This window comes from Mastigoproctus giganteus, chromosome 4 (assembly GCF_048544385.1).
Source record: "Mastigoproctus giganteus isolate SK-2022 chromosome 4, ASM4854438v1, whole genome shotgun sequence".
NCBI classification, from domain to species: domain Eukaryota; kingdom Metazoa; phylum Arthropoda; class Arachnida; order Uropygi; family Thelyphonidae; genus Mastigoproctus; species Mastigoproctus giganteus.
In genome coordinates this window covers 74,847,842-74,874,897 of record NC_143578.1, presented here as the reverse complement: position 1 = coordinate 74,874,897, position 27,056 = coordinate 74,847,842, and the positions used below count along the sequence as shown (strand labels likewise).

The following is a 27,056-nucleotide window of genomic DNA, read 5'->3' as shown; positions in this document are numbered from 1 at the left end:
GGTGCCTTTCTTGTGTTTATCTTCAACAGTTTCTCCTCCACTTTACTCCCAGTTATTTCAAGATTCTGTAGCTTACTGCTAGAGTTGAATACACCTCTGGCATTCCCCTTGCTGAATAACTCCTCATGTGTGAATGTCGATGCAAAATATTCATTTAGTTTGTTAGCTACCTGAGCAGGATCATCAACAGTTGACCCATCAATATCAAGTGGACCAATCTGATTCATCCCCTTTCTTCTAGAGTTTACATAAAGAACTCTTTGCTGTTTTTCTTTGCATCCCTTGCCAAGGATTTCTCGTAATCTGCCTTCGCCTGCCTAACCTCCTTTGTAACTTGGTTGCATATCAACTTGTATCTATCATAGGCTTCTGTGTCATGTGTTAATTTGTAAGTATCCCATGCATTTTTCTTCTCTGCCATATGCCTCATTAGTTCATCAGACATCCATTTTGGCCTAAACCTTGAACAATATTTCTTAGTTGGTATGTAAAGCCTAGTAGCTTCCAAGATAAGTTCTTTGAATGCTTCCCATTTTGAATTTGCTGTTGCTAACATCATCAGTTGGTCCCACTGTATAGAATTTAAATACTGTCTCAGTCCATCGTAGTCGCCTTTACGGAAGCAATAACCCTTCCCTTTACCCCTAATGGTAGTTACCTCTTTCAGTAAATCCCACTTCAGCACACTGTGATCACTGCCACCTAGTGGTTCATTTATCTGCAGATTCTTAATGCATGAAGAATCACTGCTGATAATCAACTCAAGAGTATTACTCCCTCTAGTTGCCTCCCGAACATGCTGATGTAGAAAACAATCATCCAATAAATCCACAAAAGCCCTGCTAGTGTGTGAGTAACCAGCCCCCAAATTCCAGTCAATATCTGGGAAATTAAAATCTCCCATTATAAGACTCTCTGATTTACTGGCCCACTCTATTTCCCTGTACAGTTCCTTATTATACTCATCAGAGTCATTAGGCCTATAGCACACTCCTACTCTCAATTTTGATCTCCCAATGCTTATGTCACACCAAACTGACTCAACACTGCACTGTCCAGCGATGTCGACTGGCTTCACTTCCTTGGTTTTTATGTGTTTCTTAACTAATAGCATAACCCCTCCCCCCCTTCCTATCCTGTCTATCCTTTCTGTAGACGTTGTACTCCCCAAATTGCATTTCTGCATCCCTTATATCTGTGTGACACCACGTCTCTGATATCCCAACAATATCTGCCTTTGATGTTTTGAGCAATACCTCAAATTCATCAAATTTATTTACTAAACTCCTAGCATTGGTGTACACGCAAGTATACCTGCACCTGTTTCTATTCTTAGCTACCCTAACACAACCCATGTGTTTACTTGTACCGCAATGGCTCCCAGCAGTCTCTGAAATACCATGCATCTTGTTTTTCAGGCTTCTGCTCATTCTGATAGAAGCAGTGCAAGAATCTCTTTCACCTCTGCCAGTGGCTACTGTCAATCTATTGGTCTTTGTCTCCCCCCAAGCTAGCAGTTTTCCGACCCACCTAACACTGCCTCGATAGCATCAGCAAATATTCTTGCACCCTTTCTATTTAAGTGTATCCCATCCCTGTAGAAGCAATCTCTCCTGTTAACAAGTACAGTCCAGGCTGAAAAAAATTCTACCCCTTGAGCCTTGCACAATCTTTCCAGGGCCAAATTGATCGACAAGGCTCTCATCATATACTCCCTCCTATCGTGTCTGTGCAGAATTGCAGACACTTTCAAATTCAACCCTAATTCTCGGCTTTTGTTCAACAGTGACCTGTACTTGTTAAGTAATTCTGCCGGTCTCCTACTCTTAATATCGTTAGTGCCAACGTGTACAACTATATCACCTGATTCCACATCAGAAGTCCTAAAATGGAACCCTGGGAGCACCCTCTTTAACAGCTCTAGTAATAAATTGATGCTTAGATTTTATTAGAACTTGTCTGTTCTGGAAATAGTTTCAAACTAAAGAGAAGAGTTGGTAGCTACAGTTTGCAGTTCTTAGTCGTTTGAGAGCGCTTTCCCACCAAAGGGAATCGAACGCGCCCTCGAAGTCAATAAAAATAGCCAGTTTGTATTTGGCTGTTGAGGAGTTGATATGTCTTCACAAGAGCGTCCCGGAGAAAATCCGCATTGTTTGTTTGGTAACAGCTGTTTGTCATAGAACAGTTTCTGGATTCTGAGAACTATTAATCGTTCAAGTAATTTTCCCATGTTGGCAAGTAATGCAATCGGTCCGTTCGCTTTTGGGTCAGAGAACGGTTTTTCAGTTTTGTGGATTATACGCGGCAAAGCTATTTTCCAAGCTACAGTGAAAATTCCCTCCGAGAAACATTTGTTAAGCATTTCTAGAATACTGTTAGAAAATATTTTTACAACTTGATGATGAAAATATTTTTAATGAGGTCACTGCCAGGACATTTAGAAACATTGACCTTTTTAAAGGCTGTTTGTAATTCTTCCAGTGACTACGGAGGTGGTCACTGGAACAATTAGTAGTGGCAAATGATGCAGGGAAGCAAGCTTACACTCATGAGCTAAAATATTATGACCACCTGCCTAAAAGTGTTAGGTCACCTTTCGTCGTGATAACCGCTTGCACCCGGCGTGGCAGGACTCCACGAGAACGCAGAAGGTGTTCTCAGCTGTCCTGGACCAGCTGGACAGAAGGGCGTCCCGAAGTTTGGCAACGTAACGAGGCACTGGCGAATGCTGCGTTCCACCGCATCCACAAATGTTCGATGGCGTTGATGTTGGGGGAATTTGGCGGCCAAGGGAGCACACAAAATGCTTGGACATGATCCTAGAACTATATTCCTGCACGTGCGGGCCTTGTGATACGTTGTCTTGTTTAAAGCGTCCAGTGCCATCTCGATACACGGTCACCACATAGGGCAAAACTTGATCCGAAACAATGAGGAGGTAGGTTCTGGAGGTGAGGGTGTGTTCAGCGATGTCCGTGATACCATCGCCGCCGGCCCAATGTGCAGTCTAGTTGCACAGTTGGATAATATTCAAGTATTATTATTAAAGAAAGCTGTTGAGTACATTTCAGAACAGTCTAGCGAGATAACATTCCTGTATGAAACTTAACTGTGAAACCCTGAAAGCTTAAACAGCGAAAAATATAAATAATATTAAATGAAATATAATTCTAAGAGAAATCTTCAGTAACTTTTACCAGTTTTCCTGCAAGGAACGGTTGACTCTTTATCATCAACTCCGACAACTACATGGTTAGAAACTTTTATATATATTCAGTGACTATTACTAATATAAAATAACACTAATAATACAATACTATAATATAATGCAATATAATACTAATACTAACACTAGGTGGCAGATGACTCTCATCACTATTTTGCTTATTGGAGGCTTGAAGTGGTGAAACCCATGTTTAGTCACCAGAGCAAAGTTTCCGGCATCCCCGTCTCCTTAAACCCATGAACGGTGCTATAAGTAGTATAGGTTTTGATACCTTTCGTGTTTTTGGTTTTCATTAAAAAAAAAAAAAAAAAAAGCCTTAGCTTTTCTAACTTCCTTGGTCACTTGATTGCAGACTATTTATATCTACGGTAGGCTTCTGTATCACTTGATAATTTATATGCATCCTATCCATTTTTTTTTTCGCTGACACAAGTCTCATCAGATATCCGCTTAGGTCTTAGTCTTAACAGTATCTCTTAATCGGTATAAAAAGCCCTAGGAGCTTCCAAGATTACTTTCTATTTAAAATGTGCTGTTGGTAACATCAGTTGGTCCCACTGTACAGAATTTAAAAACTGTGACCACTGTAGTGAACTTTACGAAAGCAAAAGCCCTTCCATTTGCCCTTGATGATAGTTACATCTTTAACTAAATCACATCAATACATTATGTTCACTGCCACCTAGTGGTTCTTTTATGTTCAGATTTTTAATGCACGAAGAGTCGCCGCTGATAATTAAATTAAGAGTATTACTCTCTCTGGTTGTCTCTCTCTCTCTAACATGCTGCTGTAGAAACCAGTCATCCAATAAATCCACAAAATTTTTACTAGTCTGTGAGTGATCAACCCACAAATTACAGTCAATATCTGGAAAATTAGAGTCCCCATTATAAGACATTCTGATTTGCTGCCCACTCTATTTCTCTGTACAGTTCGTTATACTTATCACAGTCATTAGGCGTATAACACACTCCTACTCTAATTTTTGCCTTCCACACCAAACTGACCCAGTGCTTATGTCACACCAAACTGACTCAGCATTGCACTGGCCACCCATGTTGACTGGATGCGCTCCCTTAGATTTTCTGTGATACTTAACTAAGGCATAATACCTCTCGTGTCCTGCCTGCCCTTTCCGTACATATTGTAGTCCCTATATTCAAATTCAGCATCGTTTATGTTTGAATGGCACCATGTGCCTAATATCCCTACAATACCAGCATTCGATAACTTAAACAGTACTTCAAATTCATCAAATTTATTTTTTTATTTCATCAAAATTTCATTTTTTCATTATTCATGAAATTTATTTACTATGCACCTAGCATAGTAAATAAGAGTTACACTTCTTAACGTAGAGCACAAACCCTTCCTGTTCTTTTTGTGCACATTGTACTCCCCTTATTCAAATTTTGCATCCCTTATGTCTGAGTGACATCATTTCTCTGATAAACCTGTGGCTGTAGACTACTGTTTTTATCTCTCCAAGTTTTCCTACCCACTTAACACTGCCTCGATAGCATCAGCAAATATTCTGGCACTCTTAATTAAGTATATCCTTTCTCTGCAAAAAACACATTAGTAAAAATTTTTCTCCATGAGCGTTAGTCTCTCCAGGTCCGGATTTATTGACAAGGCACACACCATGTACTCCCTCCTATCATGTCTGGCAAAATTGCAGACACTTTCAAATGTAATACAAACTCGCGACTTTTTCTGAACATTGCGATGTACTTGTTAATCGTCAGATATCATGCTTTGCCAATTTGTACAACAGTATTACCTTTTGTGCCCTTAAAAGATGATACTACCCTATGATGTCATCAACTTTTGCTCGTGGCAGACGTACCCTGGTCCTATTCCACCTATCCTTTTACACAATAGATTTTCTGTTTCCCTAACAATAGAGTCACCGACAATAACCACCTCCTGTGAGACCTATGCCTTTGGGATTGCTGCTGTGTTGTCTGATGTGTGAGTGTAAGCTTTGGCATAGAGGTGGGCAACTGAGTGAGCTTGATCGCCTCTGTTTTAATTCCTTCGAGAGCATAAACTCTGTTCTTCAAGCTCTGATAAACGCCCATCAGAACGCCGAGTTCTCGCTTAATTTCCTCACACTCTTTCTACCTAACATACACAAAACATCCCCTTTGCTGCATCATGTTCCATTCCAGATAGATCCGCAAACATGTAATAAGTAGCTTATTTTGTAAGGCCGTGATTTTGCCCATAAGCTGATTCTGACAAGCTGTAATGAAAGATGTCTAATTCTGAGACAGACTCACTTGATTCCATACTCCTTGGCGCCATTAATAGGATCATCCAGGACTCTGTTTTTGGGAAACTCTGAAAAGACTCCCAGCACTCCGAGGATTGCCATTAAGCATCGTACACGTGCCCAACCTTCACGTGTGGGCACTGATTCCCTGTTCCCTCTTCAAACTGTCACAGAGGAAACTTGCATCAATGATAATTCGAAACAAAACAAGCAAGATGAACTTGCCATCCGTGATGGCTCTCTCTCTCTCTCTCTCTCTCTCTCTCTCTCTCTCTCTCTCTCTCTCTCTCTCTCTCTCTCTCTCCCTCATGATGCAAAATCAAAAATGAACCGAGTTTGCCTCTCAGCAAACGAATCGAATTACTTCTGAGGCAAGAAGCAAAATTATAAACATTTGGACGAAAACGGAAACTTTTTTTTTTTTTTAACTTACATGTTGCTAATGAAGGATATAAGGCTCAGATAGACCTGCTTTTGAATGAGCGGAAAACAAATGAAATGCAACAGCGTCTCCCCCCCCCCCCTCATTTGCCAGACGCTGAGGACACTTAAAGCGGACCAGTCACCATTGCAACCCAGCAAATCAAGACCATCTCCCAACAGAGAGCAGAATCTTGTTGTCATCAGGCCCACGGATGTCGTCCCTATATGCGTATGTTTATAAATTTATTACGAAATTAGTGTGCTATCTCGCCGACACGTGTATCCAGAACGACTCAGTTACTGAATATGTTGCTATTTGCCAACCCACATCCATTCCTTCGCAATTATTTACCGATCGTGTGCGTCTAATGCAGCGATCAATTTATGCACTCTTAAGGTACATAGTTTTTATGGCCTACATCATTTCAAATACTCCCCATTTCAAATGATCAAAGCATACTTTTACAGCATTACTACTTAGCAAACAAGGGCAGAACGGTACTTGTACGGTGTTATCCTCGGTGGATGTCTCCGTAATAACCTGCATGCGTTCATGAGGGTACACACAAACAACAATTTGTGCTGCATCACGGAATCCCCTCTCTTTATCGCAGAGACGAAAGAAGAAAAGAAAAAAAAATCGTCGGATCTATTTCCCTGTTTAAATTCGTAGCGAAGATCACAGTAATAGCAAGATGTCGCATTTACAGACCTATGTTTGCAATTCACGGGTCAAAAAAGTAAGGAAAATCCTTCTGGCGGAAGGCCACAGAAGGCATTGAATGGAGCTTACTGGGAACGGTGGGAGATCGTTGACCAACACCATTAATACACGAGTCGGAAGAAAAATAGGATGCTAGCAGGTCAGCTTTATCTTTGGCTGAAGTGACAATAGAACCATCTGGTTTTGACAGAGGTGAGCAAACGTTGCGGCCTGTAGCTTTGGCAAGAGACCGAATGCTCGGCCACCATTTGGACAAGAAGCAAGTTTTCTACTCTTAGCCTGTTCAAAATCTAGTTTGGACTGATTAATAACTGCTTTATAATTGTTGCGAGCTTTTGTGTAGGCATAAAATGAAACTGAAGATTTGGAAACAAGCCAATTACGATATGCAACATTGTTATGTTGAATAGCCTTAGCACATTTATTGGAAAACCAAGGTTTATTAGATAAGGGATGAGATTTTAAGGTGGAGTATGAAATAAAGCATTCCATCCCTACAAGAATAATTTCACTGTTACGATCTGAGCAAATGTTGACATCAGAAGTTTTGAAACAGTAATCTAACCAAGGAAAATAAATCTCGCAGATCATCCCAGTTTGCATTCTTGTAATGCCAAATAACACGAGGTTGCGAATAGCCATGAGAGAAAGGCTCCATTTGAGAAGACACCATCACCAAGATGTGATCTGAGGTGCCCAGAGGACCATTCGCCTTGACCGTGACTTAGAAGGGGTGTTTGTGAGAAAAAGATCAAGTGTGTTGGCTGTGTGGTTAGGATTGTCTAGTATTCTGGTAGGTAAATGAGCAATCTGTGCGAGGTAATTAGTAATAGCAAAAGGCTCAGTATCTCAACCAGCTGGGTCCGCGTGACTAGAAGAAGGAAGCTAGCTGGAGTTGTGAACATTAAAATTTCCGAGGAAAATTACCTCACCGTTAGGAAATTCGGACTGGAGAAAGTCAAGTTTCAAAGAGTTCCAAGTGATTGGTATAGTTGGGAGAAATAGAGGCAACAGAGGAATTTGACCGAAGGCGGTAGAGAGATTTTAAGCCAGAGAAGATTCCAAATTACTAAGTCTCTGACAGCGAATATCAGAATGGACATATATACACAAGTGCCACCTTTGAAGCGAAAGGAATCATACAAAGAATAATTCGGACAACTGAGATTAGTAGTGGTTGAATCAACCGATGCCAGAGATTCTATCAGAAAAGGTACATTGGGTTTGGCAGACTGTAAGTGAAAATGGACATCATGGAGATTAGAACTGAGACCATGTATATTTGTGAAATGAACGAGGAAGTGTTTGGGAGGTTTAGATGATTTCGCAAATACGTTTGCTCTATTAGTTTGACAATTCATGGTGCATTCAGTAGTAAGAAAAGATTGGGCGGGGACATGCTGTATGAAGTAATAGAATTTTTGGATATGGCTTACACATGGCTAGAATATACCCAGCTCCTTGACATAACGTGGCTTCGACAATGCACTCTCCCGCATAGACACTACTCAGACTCCCTCCAGTCACTATCTGGCAGAGTAGAGAATTACCAATAGGTTCGGTCCGGTGTACTAACTAGCGACCGTCCTGCAAACACTGTTTTAGAGCTGTACCCTCGAAATGTAAGGAAGATTGCACGGTTTTCGTGGTTGTTCCCTCATCCTGCTGTACAAGGCGGTTTACTTGCTTATCATTTGTTATGGGGCTGGTGATTGGGCTTACAAGGCAAAACTTGTCAGGAATTCAAAGAAGCTACAATCTGCCCTCCAGTTCTTAGTGGGTTTCCTTCCCTTTGATCTGCAGGTAATCCGAAGTGGGCTATCCTATTGTCTTAAGAAAAGTATTCCAACCACTACCCTAACTTACAGTGTGAACCTGGCAATTGACCCAACAATTTAAAAAAGAAACGTCTAAAATCACGTTTATCACATCTGGCAAGCATGTTGGACTTTTATCACACCGGGCCACTCCTAAAGGTCTCGTCACAAAAAGATTCATTTCCCAAATTACCTCCACCAGCCCTAAGTCCCCCCCCCGGTCTCTTTACCTCCTTTATTCTCACTTGCCATGGCTTCCTAAACGCCAAAATTCCCGAACTTGGCGTCATTGATGATCCTCACTGCTCCTGTGGGCTCCCACGAAGCTGGGAGCTTATTTTATACCACTGCCTAAACTACCCCGACTCCAGATCAACTACATGTTACTACATCCATCAGGACAAGAACACGTTTTCCTCGGTGATCAGAACAGTTTCATTGCGACTCTTACAGTTCGCACAGGAAGCGGTCACCAAACGTAGGAACAACCTGAGAATTCAGGCGAACTTGATTCCAGTTCAATCTGAAGATTAATACCAAAACTCGACAATCTACATGGACTTAATTATATAATCATCTAACCCACACAGGATAGAGCTCCATCTGTATACCTTGTTATGGGCAGGTGGAACTGTCATCTTCGGATGAACCATACCATTATGGCACTCATTTTTGTTCGGCACCCTAGCCGTGCAATCTTTTATCCTTTCCCTGGGCTCCCCAACATCCAGGAACATCCAAACTCTTCGCCCCTCTGTACCTCACTCATCTGGAGGATATCTTATTTCTTCGTTCTCACTTCTCACCTACCTTTACTCCCTACTCTCAAATTATCTCCCACATTCACACTTTAATTTCCTCTTTTTAGGCACCCCTAGAAATTGGGGTTGCCTAGCCAGAGTTCTTTCCCTCTGTGCCTGACCTACCTCCACGGGATTAGTGATGGCAACGTGGGGTCCCATGGCGATTAGAATAACAACCCTACACTCGTACATATTCTGGCTTTTACAGAGAATTGTCTGTATCACAGACTACTATGCGGAGTTGGAGGAGACCCCTGGTACCATCAAACAATAAACACTGTTTGCTGCCGTCCTCAAAATTGCTGGGTGTATCCATCAACTCCAGGAGCCTTATTTGCCTCAAGGCCTCGAAAGTTTTTGAATAAGATGATTGAAAAAATGCGGGTTTTTAGGATGAAATTAAAAACACTTTATGGGCCCCCTCCCCCCGTGATCGTTTGGCCAGAGGGTAGAAGCTCGTAATGTACGATACCAGCTCTATTCCAGTGGAAGCTCGATGTGTTCGGCACAAATCCGTAGTATGGTTTAATTTAATCGTTTGGTATTGATGTACATAAGTCATTTTTCGTGGCAGTGAACAATCACTCCAAAAATTTGGTTCATTTATTGTGATGTAGATAGATACAGAACTCAGTTATTCTTTAGACATTGTAATCAGTGAGGAAGCGTTGCCTCCATTTGAGTGGACCTGTTAACAAACAATTACCGGTATTGAAGAGACAAGAATCCCATTGGGAAGAAGAAGATGCTCATTCCAAAACCGAACAGTGAGAACATACATTCATGGACAAACGATTATAGCGCCATACCTTTCTGATGAATCTGTTAATAGTGACTGGCATTTGACGAACATTGCAACAGAATGCAAAAGAAAATTAGTTTTCAGGTTGGTCTAAGCTCTGGCCAACCTTCTGCTCTTTGCGTTCTCTTTCTGAGCAAAACTGTTGTCATAACGAGTTTAGTTCCCTTCTTTGTAAGAGACTGTTTTGTATTTTTAGCACATGTGAGATTCATTTTTACGAAGAAGTAATGGCCACTAATTTCTTTATACGCTGACTTGTTATTTCTGTTTTCTTATTTAATTTAATGATGAAACGTAAGTTTACCTTCTTTCTCTAAGATTACTCGTGTAACTAATTGCTTATCGCAAGAATGCAAAAAAAAAAAACAACTTTATATTGTATGTTGAGTCTGTTCTGTTGTTTCAAACAAGATCAGTTGAACAATTTAGTTATGTAAATACGTTCCTGTCATGCAGTTCGCATGAGTGGTCAGCATGCGAAACAAAGTGCATTTGTTTAAAGCTAAAGAAGGCGGTTAGCCTCTCTAAAGTTCGGTGCCACCGCTGCTTTTGTTATGTGATCTTTGTAAAAGAAGTTCCTGTTCTTAAAGTCAATAGTGAATAATGAAGTATAAATTTACTTTGTTAAATGTCTTTCTTTCTTTTTCTTTTTTTTTTAATAAATGCAAATTTACTCATATCTTTTCTAAAGTGGGGTGCTATACATAACTGCTTAAGAGAAGAATACGAAAAAATAGCTCTTGTTTAATACGAGGCAAATGGACACATTTGAGACAATAAAGACAGATTTCATGTGAAAATATGCCTGGAGATGCTTTTAGACGACTTCATGTATTATTGAAAGATGACGAAGAAGCACTACATTAATGGCGATCACCGTGACTTTACATTTGCGATAACTGATAGATTTTGTTTCAGAATTTGGATGCAGACAACATGGCGTCTTGCAGTAACAACAGTTATAAGGCATGCTTTTCTCTTTCCGACAGAAGGAACGTTTTTAGGACTTTGATGTAGTAATGTTTTAGGAGCATCAGCTCCTAAAAGACTAAAACATTACTACTACATCAAACTGACTAAAAATTTCTCAAGTCATCGACTCGAACTCAGATCTTTTCCACCCGGTGTGGAGAGGAAGGTGATTCTACCAACTGTACTACCGACGAGGGCTTTTGGACCTTCTCATTTCAACTGCCGTTGGGAATCTCACCCAAGAAAGAGCAGTGACGCTGTCCACTGCGCTACTGGGGCGGCCAAGTAGGGAGTTGTAATATTTGAAGTAATATTGAAATAGCAGCTGTTTCCGTTAGTCTATCCGTAGTTAAAGAATCTTTTTATTAATTATGATGACTTGGAAAATTTCGTCTACACTGGTTATCTCAGTATTTTTCCTTCGTTTTTTATGATTATTTACTTAACGTACATTTAACTTCTTTTTTTTCTATCTACTTCCCCATTCCTAAATTATTTACCACCTTTTAAAATCTGTTCAATAATCCATGCCCTGTTATTGGAAGTGTAAATTGAAATTTAATAAAAATAGAGTGAAGAATAAAATGTCAAATTAGTCCTATTTGCCATTGCGAAATCCCTTTTTAACATCGTACACCGAGCAACATAATTGAATAAATTGACACAACAGTTCACCAGTAATAGAGTGGTCAAACTGCGAAGTATATAACATTAAGGCATATTAAATAGTTGTTTAGCAGTATCAAAAATTTGCATACTGCTAAACAACTTTGTATCAAAATAGGCAGTTTAGAAACTGCCTACGTTTTTAAGCAACTGGGAGAAGTAAAAACGTATACATTGTTATTTATGAGATCCAAATATCGTTCAGGTTCTTAAATTGAGGATTAATAAATCAGTGAATCGTAGCAATTCGTTCTTGGAATTTTCAAATTGATTTCCTCAACTAAAGGGCTTACTTTGATGGGGAAATTAATTATTTTAAAAAATAAATGAAAGTCTCTGGAGGTCTCTTCGACTTTTTAGAGGCAGCAGCAGCCATAAAGTTTGCAAAACATATTATTATTACTAAAATGTGTTCTCAAAATGAAACAGCCCTCAGCTAGAGGGCTAATTATATACTGAGGTATGAAGTAACAACAGTGTGCCCTTTGATTACATAATGCGCTTAATCTGAAAAACTATTTATAAATATAATGAAATTTCGAGGAAGCGGAGACAAAGCCATTAAAGATAAAGTTTTCAGGATATTCTACCAAAATTTATGCATCACTCTTAAATTACCTTATAATGTTCATCAAATAAGTTCTTGTGGTTTCTCATCTCCCGGGGCGATTTAAAACACAGGGACCACTTTGATGTTAGCTCGAATATTGGGGAGGGGACGGCCTGCTCTCCCCTTCTTCGCCTGGGGGCATGGGCATGCCTCACTGATCACCTGGGGTAGTCTTCCCTATCGTCCTCATACTTCTGTCTTTCCCCTCAGTCTTCAGCTTTCCCTCCCCTACTCTGTCTGTCCACTAAATGTACTTCTCCACACAATGATAAAAAATCAAACCGGTCCAAATTCTAAATTCCAAACGTTTATGCAAATTCCTCTCGGCTTAACTTACCTCAGCGATCACTGCTACGTGTTTTTTTTTTTTTTTTTTTTGGGGGGGGGGGGGTTCTAGCCACTGAAATCTCAGAAAACTAGGTGGCAGGGCCTGCCAGAGTATAAAGCTCAATCTACTGGGTACCTGGTCTGCTTCAGTGTAGGCAAGGTTGGACCTCAGCAGGGGTACAGCGGCTAAATGGCCAGAAGAACAACGATTGATGACACTACACTTACAAAATCGAAACGCTTTTCTGGTCTTTACAGTGAACTGGTACACGTACAATGAAAGCAACACGGAGATGGGGGAAACCCCTTGTGCCGTTTGACAGGAACACACTTCTCACAAGAACTTAATTTTTGTTACTTCTACTTTAATTAATGGGTTAATTAACTTTGGAATGCTTTGCAAGCGAATATATCAATGCCAAGAATGTTGGCTAATACTCGACTTTAAATAACTGCCCCGCAATTTTATTGATAAGATGGTTAGAGTTATTTGTTTTAAGAAAATAAAATATTTTACGAATATTTTAGAGAAAAAAAATTTTTTTTTTTTAATTGACGAACCTCTTCACACATCCACGATTATCTTTTACTAGTTTCGGGACCAGTACATTCTGAGAATGTAAGTGGTTTCTTATCCAACCTTTTGCCTAATTTCTCTACTGGATAAAATTTTGACAAAGCGTTTGTTGTTCTCTGCAATTACCTCGTTAAACCGTCTACAGACAATGCTTCAAGTCAGGGATCGACGTCATGTCTGTCTCGCCACCACAGAGAATGCGCCTAAGTGGTTCGTAAAAATCACGCGACCTGTCATAGTAATGGCTACCAGGAATTATGCAAGTTCGTTAATATTGACACCTGCCTCACTAAATCATTCACGAATCACGCTTTCCATATTAGCTTGTTGTTTGCAATGCTGAATCCGCCGATCTTCTTTAAAGTTTTTCATCTATACACATTCGGTGTACCAGTCCATCTTTGTATTTTCATTTCAAGAGTTATCAATAAAAAGTTATCAGAATAATAAATCATTCTAATAACTTTTTTTTTTTTGTGTGTAGGCACACTTGATTCTTGAATTACGAACAACTAACCCTTGTTCTTAATTTTTGGTTTTTAAGTCTAAACATTTTTTTTTTCTCACATGGTTTAGCAGTACAGTAGTTCAATACCTGACCTCACTAACAGAAACTATTTACCTTATAATGCACCGTGCATTTTAGCCTGTAAATAATACTAAAGATTATATCAGGCACAGTTAAAAATAATACATTATGTAGATAAAGTATAAAAAAATTAATTTCTTTATTATTATTATGAGGTCGTGTGATTCTTTTACTATTCAAGATGACTGAAGATTAGTGACTCATGGAACCAGTCTCATTGTTCCTGGAATTGTACAATTTGTCCTTGTGACGTGGCGTTATCTTTTGGACGAACTCATTCGCAGATGACTGTACTGCAGCCAAGCACCTAGTTGGAAACAATTTCCAGGTAACCTGTGGTATCCAAATGTTGCTCCGCTGTTATCAAGGGGGTTAATGTGCATCCCCTACGAAAACACTCCCCACACAACATCAGTCTGCTTTGTTGACACCTAGCAGAATGGATCGACGGACTCATGTTGTCTTCATATTCTGGCTCTCTCACGAGCGTGCAACATTTTTCCAGTTCTTCGGTGTTGGTGTTCCTGAGCCCACTGGAATGGTACGGTTTTTGAAGGAGTGAAACCCACCTCGATCGTAGGCTGCGATAGCCTATTCGTTACAAGGTACGACGAATTATACGTTTTGAAATGCCTCTTTGGTTATAACTGTTGTACTTGGGTTGTATTGGCTTACCATTGCCTTTCTGTTACTCTGCACTTGTCCTGTTTAGCCTCCGTTGGTCTCTTTCGCACCAACGAGCTATTTCCAATCGCAAGCTAGCCGTTGACTGGATGTTTGTTATTGGGTCAATCTCGATGCATTCGAGACATCAAAGTACCCGCGGAATTACATTTTCCGAAATATTTATACCGGGATGGCTGGCGCCGGCTGCTATGCCACATTCAAATTCACTTAAACCTTTCGCCTTGCCCTTTCTTGCATTGAATTGCGCGCATACAACAACCACTTGCTTCATGTCGCATGGCATGAATATGTGACGCTGTTACTGAAGGAGCGCTCCATTTCATGAAAAGGGTAAGTGTACTTAAGAAAGTGATCGTGTGGTATATAATTATGTGTGTACTTTAATTCTTACAGTAAATGCAAAAAATGTTGAGATTAAGACACGCTTGTGCATATATACGAGAGAAATACACGCGGTGTGGCAATAAAGTTCCAGACTTGTGCTCCTGAGATCATGTGTGTAGTGTGTTCGTGTCTAATAGCACCAGGGGTTCCCCCCATCTCTGCGTTGCTTTCATTGTGGGTGTAATAGTTCACTCTAAAGGCCAGAGATTTAAAAGTGTATGGATCTTGTATAGCGGCAATTTAGCCGCTATACCCCTGCTGGACCCCAACGTTGTCTACGCTATGCCTCGTGGAGGAAGACCAGGTACACCAGTATTTAGATATTTACTCTGGCAGGTCCTGCCACCTAATTTCCTGAGATTTCAGGGGCTAGGACCTATTTGTAAAAAAAAAAAAAAGGGATAAGACGTTAGGGTTGAGAGGCCGAGAGAGTTTGCACATTAATTTGGATGCTTTAAATTATGGTTGTGCGGGACATTCGCTGTTGACTTAGACAGAGTAGGGTAGGGAGGGAGACTGAAGACTGGGGGGTGAAAGTCAGAGTAGGAAGTCAATAGGGAAGGTAATCCCTGGGAAGATCAGCGGGGCAGGCCCAATCCCCACCAGGAGGAAGAAAATAGGGGGGAGAAGAAAGTCTGTTCCCTCCCCCTCAGGTGGTGGAAAGAAAGTACCATGTAGGCGCCTTGGCACCATAGCTGCAAGAGGAAGTAATATTAGGTAGTCAAGATTCTTCTAGTCCAATTGGTGGGTTGGAAGGTAGTCCAATCCAGTGAGTTGATTTTATTAGTCTAGTCCAGTGGTTTTCTTAACTGTACTGTTCTGGTGTCAAATTTGTGGCACCCAGGTCCAATCAGTGTACAGTCATGTCTCTGTTTATTAGTTTGTTGGTCACGTTTTGTGGTTTCAGTTCAGTGTCATGTTGAAGACAGGGCCCACTCCTTTGAGAGTCCTTGTTCTGTTAAGTTTGTTGGAGTCCATTGACAGTTCCAGCTTGCATGTCGACGTTCAGTGGTTGAGTTTGCAGTTAGTGAGTAACTGCAACCTGGTACGGGGGTCCAGGGACTGGCAATCAGGTGGAATGCTGCAGTTGTCTTGTATAGTTCTATTCATGAGTCATGGAATAGAGTATTCCAGGAGTTTTTTGAGTTTGGAATCCTTGGGCTTGCCACGCCATGGTTATCTGTTCCTGATATTGTCTTTGTAGGCTACTACTGTTGTCACACGGCCGTGCAATTCCATCGCAATTTAGTGTTGAGGTGTCGGCCAGAGTCGGGAAGTCACTAGTTATTACGGAGGTGGCAGGGATCTTTGTCGTGAAAAGAGGTCCTGAGCAAATTGGGTGAATGCCCTGTAGTATTCTTCTTCCTGTATTATTAGGTGTTCCTGGTTTCGGAGTAGGGAGTGGATCCTTGCGACCAGCTGGCATCGCAGGTCTTCATATATTTCCCAGTCGTGTATGAGGTGCTCCAACGATTCCTCTTGCCCGCAGGAGCATTGAGGTGTTTCCGAGATTCCAAAGTCAGAGTTTTTTCCCTGAAAGAGCCATGTCCAGTCAGGAGATACGTAGTGTGTAGTCCAGGTCGGAGGATGCGGATATACCAGATTAATCTCAGGGATGAATTTTTTGGTAACTGCCTTTTGTCGAGGCTGACCATCTGTTCTGCCAGGATTGTTTCAGGAATGTCATGAGACGTGCCTTTTCCAGGTTCTTGTTGCTTGTTGGGTTTGTAGTGAAGCTAATGCAAGTGGTTGTTCTCCCTTTTGACAGTTGAAAAAGCAGCCCACAGCGGACAATTTCCAGGTCCAGAGGAAGAATACCTGCGAGGACCTGGAGTGCGTGGGTGCTGACTGTATAACATGCTCTTGTGGTCGTTAACAGAATTGAGTGGGGAATTGTTTCCAGCTTGCGTCTATTCATTACTGTAGTTGCTTTTTTATACCATACACCAGCTGCATAGGCCAGTACCGGGACAAAGACTGCCTTGTAAAAGAGGGAGAGCGTTTTCCTTTGCAGGCCCAGTCCCTCCAGGTAACTCTAGCAATGAGTGCAGAAAATTTTCTTATCTTGGTTCGTAGATAGCAGAGGTACGGTGTGTAGGAGAGATTCTTGTCCAGAACCAAACCAAGATATTTGAGTTCAGTTTTGAGCTTTATGGTTGTCCCTCCGACCTTGATTTGTGGCGGGGGCGGGTTTCTTAGGTCTAGAGAGCCTTTTAGGAGAATTGAGCTTGTCTTTTCTGGCGAGATGTTGAGGAAATTTTGGCTGGCCCATTCTTGTAGGGTGAAAAAGGCTTGGTTTGCCATGGTTTCCATTTGGGCCCTGCTGTCAGATGCGAGCATCAGGACCAAATTATTTGCGTACGCCTGGGTTCTGATGCCCTGAAGTTAAGAAAATCATCCAGGACCAGGTTCCAGAGGAGAGGCCCAAGGACAGATCCCTGGGGACAACCCCTGTAGACTGGCTTGTAAAGACAGCAGTATGGGGAACTAACAGTGATTTCTCTGTCCTTAAGATAGGATTTCATGCATCAATAGAAGTTACCAGGTATATGAGCTCTCTGGAGCCTTCTCAGGACGCTGGGCCACCATAGGGAGTCAAAGGCTCCAGCGAAGTCGATAGATATAACTAGGAAATATTTGCGGTCACAGTTTTTGGCTGCTTCCGTGATATTTTCGAGTGCATCCACAGCGGAGTGCCTTTTTCGGAATCCATATTGGTTCGGTGATGGGAGTCCAGCTTCCTGATGGTGTGTTTCTATTTTGTGGTGAAGAAGTCGCTCGAGTAGTTTACTCAGCATTGACAGCAGGGCAATGGGCCAGTAGAGCCCTGGGAGGGCTGGAGGTTTGGTCGGATTTTTTGGTATGAGTCGGACATTGGCAGTGTTCCAATCAGAGGGGAAGGTGGTGCCCTCTGAGAGGCAGTGATTGAAAAGATCAAGGATTTTATGTAGTATAATTTCAACAGATTTTTTGACTAATTCGGGTTCGATTTGATCTTCACCCGGTGTTTTCTTGTTTCGCATTTTGGATGCTGCTGTGTTGAGGTCCTCCAGGGTAAATGGATCTTCTATGGTTGACGTATGGTAAGTTTCATTCTCTTCACAGAGTTTTAGCTGTTTTGGAGTGTGGGGGTCAACCGATGGAAGAAAGACAGTGTCCAGAATATTATTGATTGACTCTTTACATGTTCTAGGATACGATCCTTGTTGCAGTTTAGTGGCCGAGACCACTTCTCCCCTGGGGAGTTTGTTAGTGTTTTCTTCTGTAGAGACGAGAGTCTCCCAGGAGCGCCTTTTGCGCAGCTTGATTTTGGACGTGTACTCATTCCTGACCTCACAGTAGCGCTGTCTCAGGACATCAACTTCAGCCTGAGGCCAGGATCTTCGAGCACGCTGAAAACTTTTGCGACTGGTATTAACTTGGTGCCTTAGTGCTTACAGTTCAGATGACCACCAGGGGACAGCTTTATAAGCAGGCTTTTTCTTTTCAATAGCTGCATTTGCGGCTCACGTTATAATTTTTTCGGCGCCTCCGTAGCCAGATGGGCAGGAGCAGCAGTGCGTAGCACACGCTTCTTAATTAGACCGGGGTTCGAGCCCGTGACCACCAAATACGAAGGATGCGGAAGGTCAGGGAATGACCACCGTATATTCCGGGAGCAATATGGCCTTAGTTGCTAATGCTCCTAAAAACCAAATAACAACAACGACGTTATAATTTTCACTATCTTTTGTTGGTGTTGATCTGGGCTAAGGCCGTTGGAGTTGAAGTTGTCAGCTGATCTGGTCAGTACCTCTTTGAAGAGATTCCAGTCAGCCTTTTGGATGGCATATCTATGGGGCATGTGCCTTGCGATTGGTTGAATGACTAGGTAGCAGTGAAGCTGAAAGGTCAGAACCCTGTGGTCTGAAGTAGTCCAGTGGTCTTGAACTGTCCAAGAAGAGGTGTCCAGCGATGGAGCGGCTGACATCATTGGTTGACTCCCACATGGTATGGAGATGATTAGGTCTATATAAAATCACAAAGTTGTTACTGGAGATGTAGTCAAGTCGCTGGCCGTTTGAGTGCCTTCGCGATCTGGTGCGCCGCTGTGCCAGGCTGGGGACCTGCAGTTCGCATCAGCGCCGATGATCAGTCTGGCATTGGGGAGATAAAGCCGGATTTTCTGCAGGTACTTGATGGCAGTCTGCGTGTGTAGCACAGTGGTATCGTCACCGTCCTCCACACACCGGGTGGAAAAGGCCCTGGTTCAAATCCCGTCGATGACGCGAGGAACTTTAATGGGCTTTTTTCATTCCGTGGCTCAGTTAGTCGATCTCAAGCGTAGATAGCAAGGTTTCCTCCCAGAATCTGGGGTTTTTCTTCCAGAAAAACAGAAAAATCGACCATAGAACACACGCAATTAACAGACATATGACACAACACGGCAGATGAATTTAATTATTCGAGTTGCCTAAAAATAATAGTTTGGTTATTTTTTTTTTTAGGTACCTGATGGCTGGGAGGATGTCCTCACCCAGCCTGCAGTACAGAGAGATTGCATAGAATTCCCCCAGCGGTGAGATTATGTGCGCACACACACACACAGCCCAATTTGTGCAGAGGTCTGAAATCTTTGTCACTGTGAGGGCTGGGGGTATCCCCTGACTTCTCTGTTGTGGGTGTATGGTTCTTGTAAAAGGAGGAGTAGATCAAGATTTTTTTCATTTGCTTTCCTGACTAGTTGTGCTGCAACAGCTTTGGCTCTTTGCGCATTATGTTGCGCAAACTCTACTATTGTTGTGTTGAATTGTTTCCGGTTACTCTCCATAGTCGGTTTTTCGTTGTTGGGCGCTTTTGGCTTTGAGGTAGACCGGGCATTTGTTGTCCCGGATGGAGTGACCTGAGGGCAGCTTCAGAGCTTTGCAGTTTGCACATTTTAGAGGGTCAGCTTTAGTTGGGCAGGAATTAAAATCGTGCCCTGTATTTGCACAATGGCCACAAGTTGGTTGGGTTTGTTTACAGGTGTGTGTTGTATGGCCAAAGCGACAACACCTGTAGCATTTGGTTATGACCACATGTTCTTTATAACGGTGGCTGCCCCAGTTTATGTAGATTCTGGATTGTAGGCTTATTATTTTCCATGTGGTCGTAGACAGCTCAAAGACCCAGTTAATGGCGCTGCCTATTCTGGCTTTTGCTTTGTACTTCGTAGTAATGTGTCTGTCTGGTTCATCGTCTGGGAGTTCACTCTGGAGATTTTTGCGGTATATCTCATCCCGAAGCTCCTCAGGGGGAGGTGTCATATACCAGGATACACGGCCCTTTTTTTCCTGGGGGTTCAGCTAGGAGTCCCAGAGTCGGGATTTTTAGATTATTTTGTCAATCTCCTCCCTTTTTTTTATTATTCAATGATAACGCCGATATTACGCGTTTTCCTGATGGACTTAATTTTGGTATGTCTGAAGTCTTCTGTTAGTGAGTCGATTACTGACTTTTTGACCTCTTGAGTACCACTAGGTGTGGCTTTGGCAAGAGTGTTCTCCTCGGGAGTGATCTGGTCTTGTTGGTGTCGGCAGCCGCTTGTAGTTCCTGCCTGTGGGTCCTCAGCGTTTGGGCGTAAGTGGGGGCACGCTGTTGCATTTGATTTGCCCTACTCGCTAGGTAGGCTTCCAGTTTTGTCAGAGCCCTTTCTTTCTCCGTGTTTTTTTCAATTAGTATCGTCTAGTTTTGTCCACAAAGACACAATTTCTGCCCTGAGGACAGTAGTTACTCTGTTTGTTTGCTCTTTAAATAGGTTCTCGAGCTCTGTTTTTAGGATCAAAGATTGCTGGATGACGTTCCCTCAGGGAGCGTGGGGTACAGCAGGTCCTGTTGTTTCTCTTCCGTGTGATCGTTTTGAGATAATTCTTGGTCTTGTGACTCCTTTTGTGCTTACTTGTCGCCCTTTCCGACTTTGGAACCGCAAGTTTTTTGTTCTTTCTCTTTGTTTGGGGAAGGGATCCCATTGGGATTTCCTGTTTTCGTGGTGTTCTAGTAACACCGGATCGTCATTTTGTTGTTCAGATGGAGCTGTGGTGTCCTTTTCCAGTTTTCCCTCCAATCAAAATCCGGAAAATCAGTCCGATTTCGGATTAGCGGGAATCCGTTGTAATTGTCGTAGAGCCCTGTTTTAGGGAAGTTATTTGACACTTGCTACAAGTTTAATAGAGGGGATCTTCCTCTTTGGAGAGGCAAGTTTAGTTTTCCAATCCGCTGTCTGAGTCGCGAATTAACGATGTCCTTAATTTGCTCAGTTTTGCGGGCATATATAGCGCGAGTTCCGCCCACGTGGTGCATGGCATCGTTGAAAAAACATATTTAAGTGCACAAAGTGACACATTATTGTGCGATCATGCCTGATAAGTTTGAAAATAAATGGAAGCGGTATATTGTAGTTCAGACTTCCTCCAACAGATGGTGATACAAAGATTGTCCAGTACGCCGAGAGGGTTCATGTAACAACCAGTTTCGTTAGTAGCGTTAATGTTCCGTGTCACTATTTTGCAATGGAGCAATGAACGAACGAATATCAGACTTTGCTTTAAACTGGGAAAATCTACAATAGAAACGTGTGAAATGTTAAAAACTGCGTATGGTCGTGAAACGTTAAGTCGTACCAGTGTGTGTGTGAATGGTATTAGCTGTTTAAGGATGGACGTGTTCGCGATGACCGAAGAAGTGGACGTCCATCAACGTCTCAAAATGAGGACAGAATTGCAAAAGTTCGGGAAATTGTGGAAAGAGATTGTTGTTTAATGGCTGATGAGTTGGATATGAATAAGGAGATGATTCCTCAAATTATGCATAAAGATTTAGGGGAAAATGAAGGTCTGTGCAAAATTTGTGCTGCACAGCCTCACGGATGAGTAGAAGCAACGAAGAGTGTCATCATGTGAAGACTTCATTCAGACTTGTCAACACAATCCTAATTTCCTTTACTGTATTGTTATGTACGACCAGAGATGAAGCGGCAGAGCATGCAGTGGACTTTAAAGTCATCACTAAGGCCCAAAACATTTCGCTTACAGAAGTCCAGCATCAAGATGATGTGATCGTGTTTGTCGACAAACAGGATGTAATTCACAAGGAATGTGTACCTGAAGGGGAGAGAGAGAGAGAGAGAGAGAGAGAGAGAGAGTCAATGCTGTGTTTTACCTACAGGTGCTTCAAAGACTAGTATAGTATAGTTAGGGAAGGACGTTAGGTGGTTTTTTTTCCGTTAAGATTATTATGATATTAAAACCACTCATATACCACGTGAAAATTAACTATATAATTTATAAGGCTGTTCGCCTACATTACTGTACATTAATATAATAATGATGGGTATCGGTAAGATACCCGAAACATTATAGTAATGTAGGCTAACAGCCTAATAAACTATATTGTTAATTTTCACGTGGTATATGAGTGGTCTTAATAGTATCTTATAGGGCGGCACCTGAACGTCAGTTCAGGTGCTTCAAAGACTATTAAACGCATTTCCCGGGTGATGTCGCAATTTCGAGAGAAAGGCAGCTGATTCTTGTTGCACGACAATGCCCCTGCCCATTCCGAATTTGTTGTGAAGAAGAAAATAGAGTGGATGGGTGCATTGTACAGATCGCCCATCCACTCTATTTAGCACCAGTGGATTTCTTGCTCTTTCCCAAGGTGAAAACCGACCTCAAAGGTGAGGGCATGAAGAAAAACGTAGCTGCTGAACATCACCTCTTTGGAAGCCTTCGCTGACGCTTTGCACATACTTTTAGAACTGTGTAATAAGTGCATTCAATCAGGTGGTGATACTTTGAGTAAAAATAAAACCATTTTTTAGCTCCTTCACTTTGTGTTCTTTTTATTGCGCCAGTCCGCGAACTTTATTGCTACACCTCGTACACACAGACACACTGTGTGTGTGTGTGTGTTTTTTAATGTTTGCAAATGTTTAACGCATCAATTGTCATATCAGGCTGGCTTCTGCATTTAAAATTATATTCCAAACTGTATATAAACGAGGTTATTTATTTGCGTGCATGTTAATAATAATTACTGGCGTCTTTTAATTTTGCGATGTAATGTTATTTTGGTAAACTCAACTGCATTCAAAGATATTTCCGAATGTATGTATATTGATAAATGTTAAGTTTGCGCCGTGTTAGTCAGCAAATTTTCACTGATTCCTGCTGTTGGTTAATGGGGATATTGAAAAAATTATGCGCAGCTTAATAGTAAAATTTGCATTTATTTTGATTCCAATAATAATTTCTGATACAGAAAGAATCAGTTGCTTTTCTTTTGAGCTGTTTGACTGTGTAAACAAGTGTTTTCTTTGCTTGCAGATTGCTGACTATCAAGTGACATGGAGGTTCGGGTGCTGGCCGACCAAGACCATGAAGGTAATTTGATTTATATATATATATATATAAACTTCATTATTTATTTTATGTGCTATGAAGGAATAAACTATTAATATTCAGCTTGGTGCTGTATAATAGTAATCAATTAAACATTATACGCAAATGTGTTACTTAGAGCATGATTAAACTGACCAGATCTTTAGTATTCCAATGCGGGACATCACTTTTACAACCCCCTCCCTAAAAACAATTTTATTTATAAAAAATATTCACATACAAAATATAAAGTAAATACATATACAGTACTTCTTTGAACTAAACTTTTATAAAATAAAATATCACACTTCTTAAAAATAATTAAAGCGTCTGTACCCTGTACGTACGTAAGACGTTTTTTGTGAAAACATCCTTGGCTTGAAAGCGGTTAACGATATCTATTTGTAGAATAGTATGACGTCACAGTCATACTTCCTGCAGGAAGGATGATTGTGACGTCTATAGATGTTTTCACATTAAAAATAAATAAAAGTAAGTATAATACAACTAATTGCTCAATTTCAAGGCCCCACAAATCCGCCTATTGCTTTCACCACGCTTGCCTCCAGCTAGCATATAACAACTCAACTGTCAGGACGCATTTTCATGAAATTTATGTTTAGATCTTTTAGAAAGATTTGTTGAGCATTCCAAATATCATTAAAATCGGACTAATAGAAATGCTACAGTTATTATTTTTTGCCCCGTCCCTCTGCATGTAATAACTCGTCCCAGGGATTTTATATTTTACTCCGATTTGTCAACCCTTGCTATGTTTCATTAAAATCATACCAATAGAATTTGAGCAATTATTTTATTTTTTGAATATGCAGTATATCACGGGCTATCCATATACTGTAGCTGGAGTATTGGATATACACCACTGGATATTGCTGACATGCGCAGAAACGAAATTTTCTGTTTGCGCAATTTTTTTTTTTTTTTTTTTTTTGCTGTAAATCCTGAATTATTAACGTTTGCTAACGCGCTGAAATGAAATGCTCTGCGTACATTAACTACCTTTTTTATGAACTTATATTTTGCAGCAGGTGCGGAACAGCATAATTAATTATTCGCATTTTAATCGATAGATATTAATGCAGCTGAAATTAGTGCATGCAATGCATTCTTTCAAGGAGCAGAATATGTGTGATAAATAGACTGCCCCACAACAAGGTGGTGGCGCGGGTGCCCCACTAACCCCCTTCCCTCAAGAGTAAAGTTCGCAGCGAAAACGCTGCGAAGTTTAGTCTACACGCGTCCCTAACCTATCAAAGTTTCGTGTACCCCTCGTCGCGAAAGGCGGTTTGTCTGTTGTGAGGGGAAAACCGGAGTCAATCCCGGTGAAAAACCTCACGACCACGGCTCGAGACCGCCAAACTCAATACTGAATGCCCCTGAGAAAATTCCCATAAGGGTAGTGCTGGAATCGAACCCCGACCAGCTATTTAGCAAGCCAGCAACATTAGCACAAGGCTACCGTGGCCCCGTGTGCTATCGCTTTAATTTCAGTATTTCACTTCACATTTCTCACACAGTCTCGCGTGAGTAGTGTGACGTCATTTCTAAACTTTCGGTGCCATTAAAAAACAAATATAGCCTATATTTGTTTTTTTTTTTACTATTTCACAGAAATAATATCTTTCCGCGGAATGAATTTTTCTTAATTCTTCACAAAAATTAGCAGAATTGGACTTAACTTGCACAAACTATGAAACAAAAGATGTCGCAAGGATGCAGAATAAAAAAAAAAAAAAAAAAAAAAAAAATGCAAAATAGTGATTCATGACATAAGTATGGAGGATACATGTCCAATCCGGATCGTCTGGTCACTTTAGGCATCCTATTTATTTTTGGATGGAAATCATTAAGGCTTAATGGTGCTGACTAGCAGTAGCTGGTTCGCCTATATTTTTTAATAATGTTAAATACTAAATTTGGATTTGTATGATCGTAACTAAAGAACAATGTTGAAAACAAACACAGTATAATAAAAAATAAAAGAGCAACTTGAAAAGGAGGAAATGGCAAAATTATATTCATCCTCTTGGACATCTCTCTCTACTTCGTCAGGGACTTTGGACGGACAGATAGCCATACGACATGAATGTTTCATACATACCCGTTTCTGTAGTCCCAATGATAGTTTTACTATTATTAATTTTGGTAATATGTGACGAAAATTTAGATTTATTTTACGTTTGGTACTTACAGCAAACTGGGATTGGAATCCAAAGCCATCAGCATGTATGCAATTCAACATAAAATAGTACAGTACTTACCACCTGAAATCTCCGAAAAAAATTGGATGACCGCCGATAGGAGAAGAGACCATGTATCAGTCTATGGCTGAATTCATAGGTTGCTGTGGCCAATTTGCCGGCCTGTCAGCAAAAAAAAAAAAAAAAAAAAAAATTGGAAAAGCGTTTAATCCTTTAAAACATTCTTCAGGTTGGGTATCAAACCAGGCCGTCCACACCTGCTTTTAGCTCTTCAACTTTAAAATAATTTATTCAAAATATTGTGGACTTAATTTCAAAAGTGGGTTATCAGCTGTTATACAATCAAAGTATCTACCCACCCACGGATGAAAGGCCGTCTGAATGGGGGTATCTATTGAGAATAAATAACAATGTCTCTATTGGGGAAGCAGTACTTATTCAATGTATAACTGCAAAATTCCTTTTGAAGGCATTCACCATATGAGGTCATTAACGCTGATGTACAAAGACCATAGCATGAAGGATCGTTATTCTCCAATTTACTGAGACTCTAGGGAGGGGCGATGCTTCTATTGGATCTGTTGTACATGTAGCGTTGCTAAAAGCAATGGACAGTTAATGGCTAATTCCTGAACTATCCGTCCGTTATGGTTATCCGGATTTTGAGTACAGCTGCCCTTAGTAACAAGCTCCAATTGAAATAAAAATTTGACGGGTTTTACGATAATGTCACATGCTTAGAACGAAATCGGAACAATGGCGTCTGGGATAGTACAAAAAACAACACTAATTTCTGGCAGGTCTTTTATGACTCCATTAAACTTAGAGCAAGCTAAAAGGATCGAGAAGAAGCCAACAGCCGAAATGGTCATCGCATTAAAAATGAGTTATTTAGCAGACATGAGGGTTTCGTACTCCTCACACAGTGGTCGGCAGATGGTTAGAAATTCATTCTTAGTTCGACTTAGCCAGTAGCACATTTTAGTGTGGTCTGTTGTTGGAGCATTGGCAACTAAGGCCATGTTGCTCCTTGTATATTGTCTGTAAATTACGTGTGTTCGGAGGTCGATTTTCTGTTTGCTGGATGAAAAACCCGAGTTTCCGGGAAGTGAAACCATGCTACCCTTGCCTGAGAGCGACTAACTCAGCCACGTTGTGAAAAACATCCATAAAAATTCCTCCCGAAGAAAATTAAATTGAATATAAATAAATAAATATAGTTACATAATTAAAGGTAGATGTGGTTTTGGATCTCTTTTTTTCGGAAGAACAATCTTCAGCTTAGGGAAAAAAATAGGCACCAGCCACCATACAATAGATATCTTGTATAGCACGTTATAAATATTTACATCTCATCTTATCTTTTGTGAGAGTTTAGTAGCATTGCACAAGAAGAGAATGGAACCAGCTGGCCTTTATTTTGCACATCTCTGTGTTTTCCCCCTCACTGCCGAAGAAACCATAGACTTTAAAAGAAAGTTTTCTTATTAATTTCAGGCCGAACTAATTTATTCTCACGTGCTATTGACTGGTCCATTGTAATTATTGATGC

General features: G+C 41.0%; 1 protein-coding gene across 4 annotated transcripts in view; it reads left to right on the top strand.

The window, feature by feature from the left end:
• Positions 1 to 27,056, top strand: part of LOC150086840 (uncharacterized) — a 293,238-nt gene that overhangs the window by 221,965 nt on the left and 44,217 nt on the right. For all 4 annotated transcript variants that reach the window (XM_090371610.1, XM_090371611.1, XM_090371612.1 and 1 more), the window contains one exon: positions 23,229 to 23,285. In XM_090371610.1, the coding sequence (XP_090227736.1) occupies positions 23,249 to 23,285 (37 nt within the window). In that variant the 5' untranslated portion in view covers positions 23,229 to 23,248. The remainder of the gene's footprint in view (positions 1 to 23,228; positions 23,286 to 27,056) is intronic.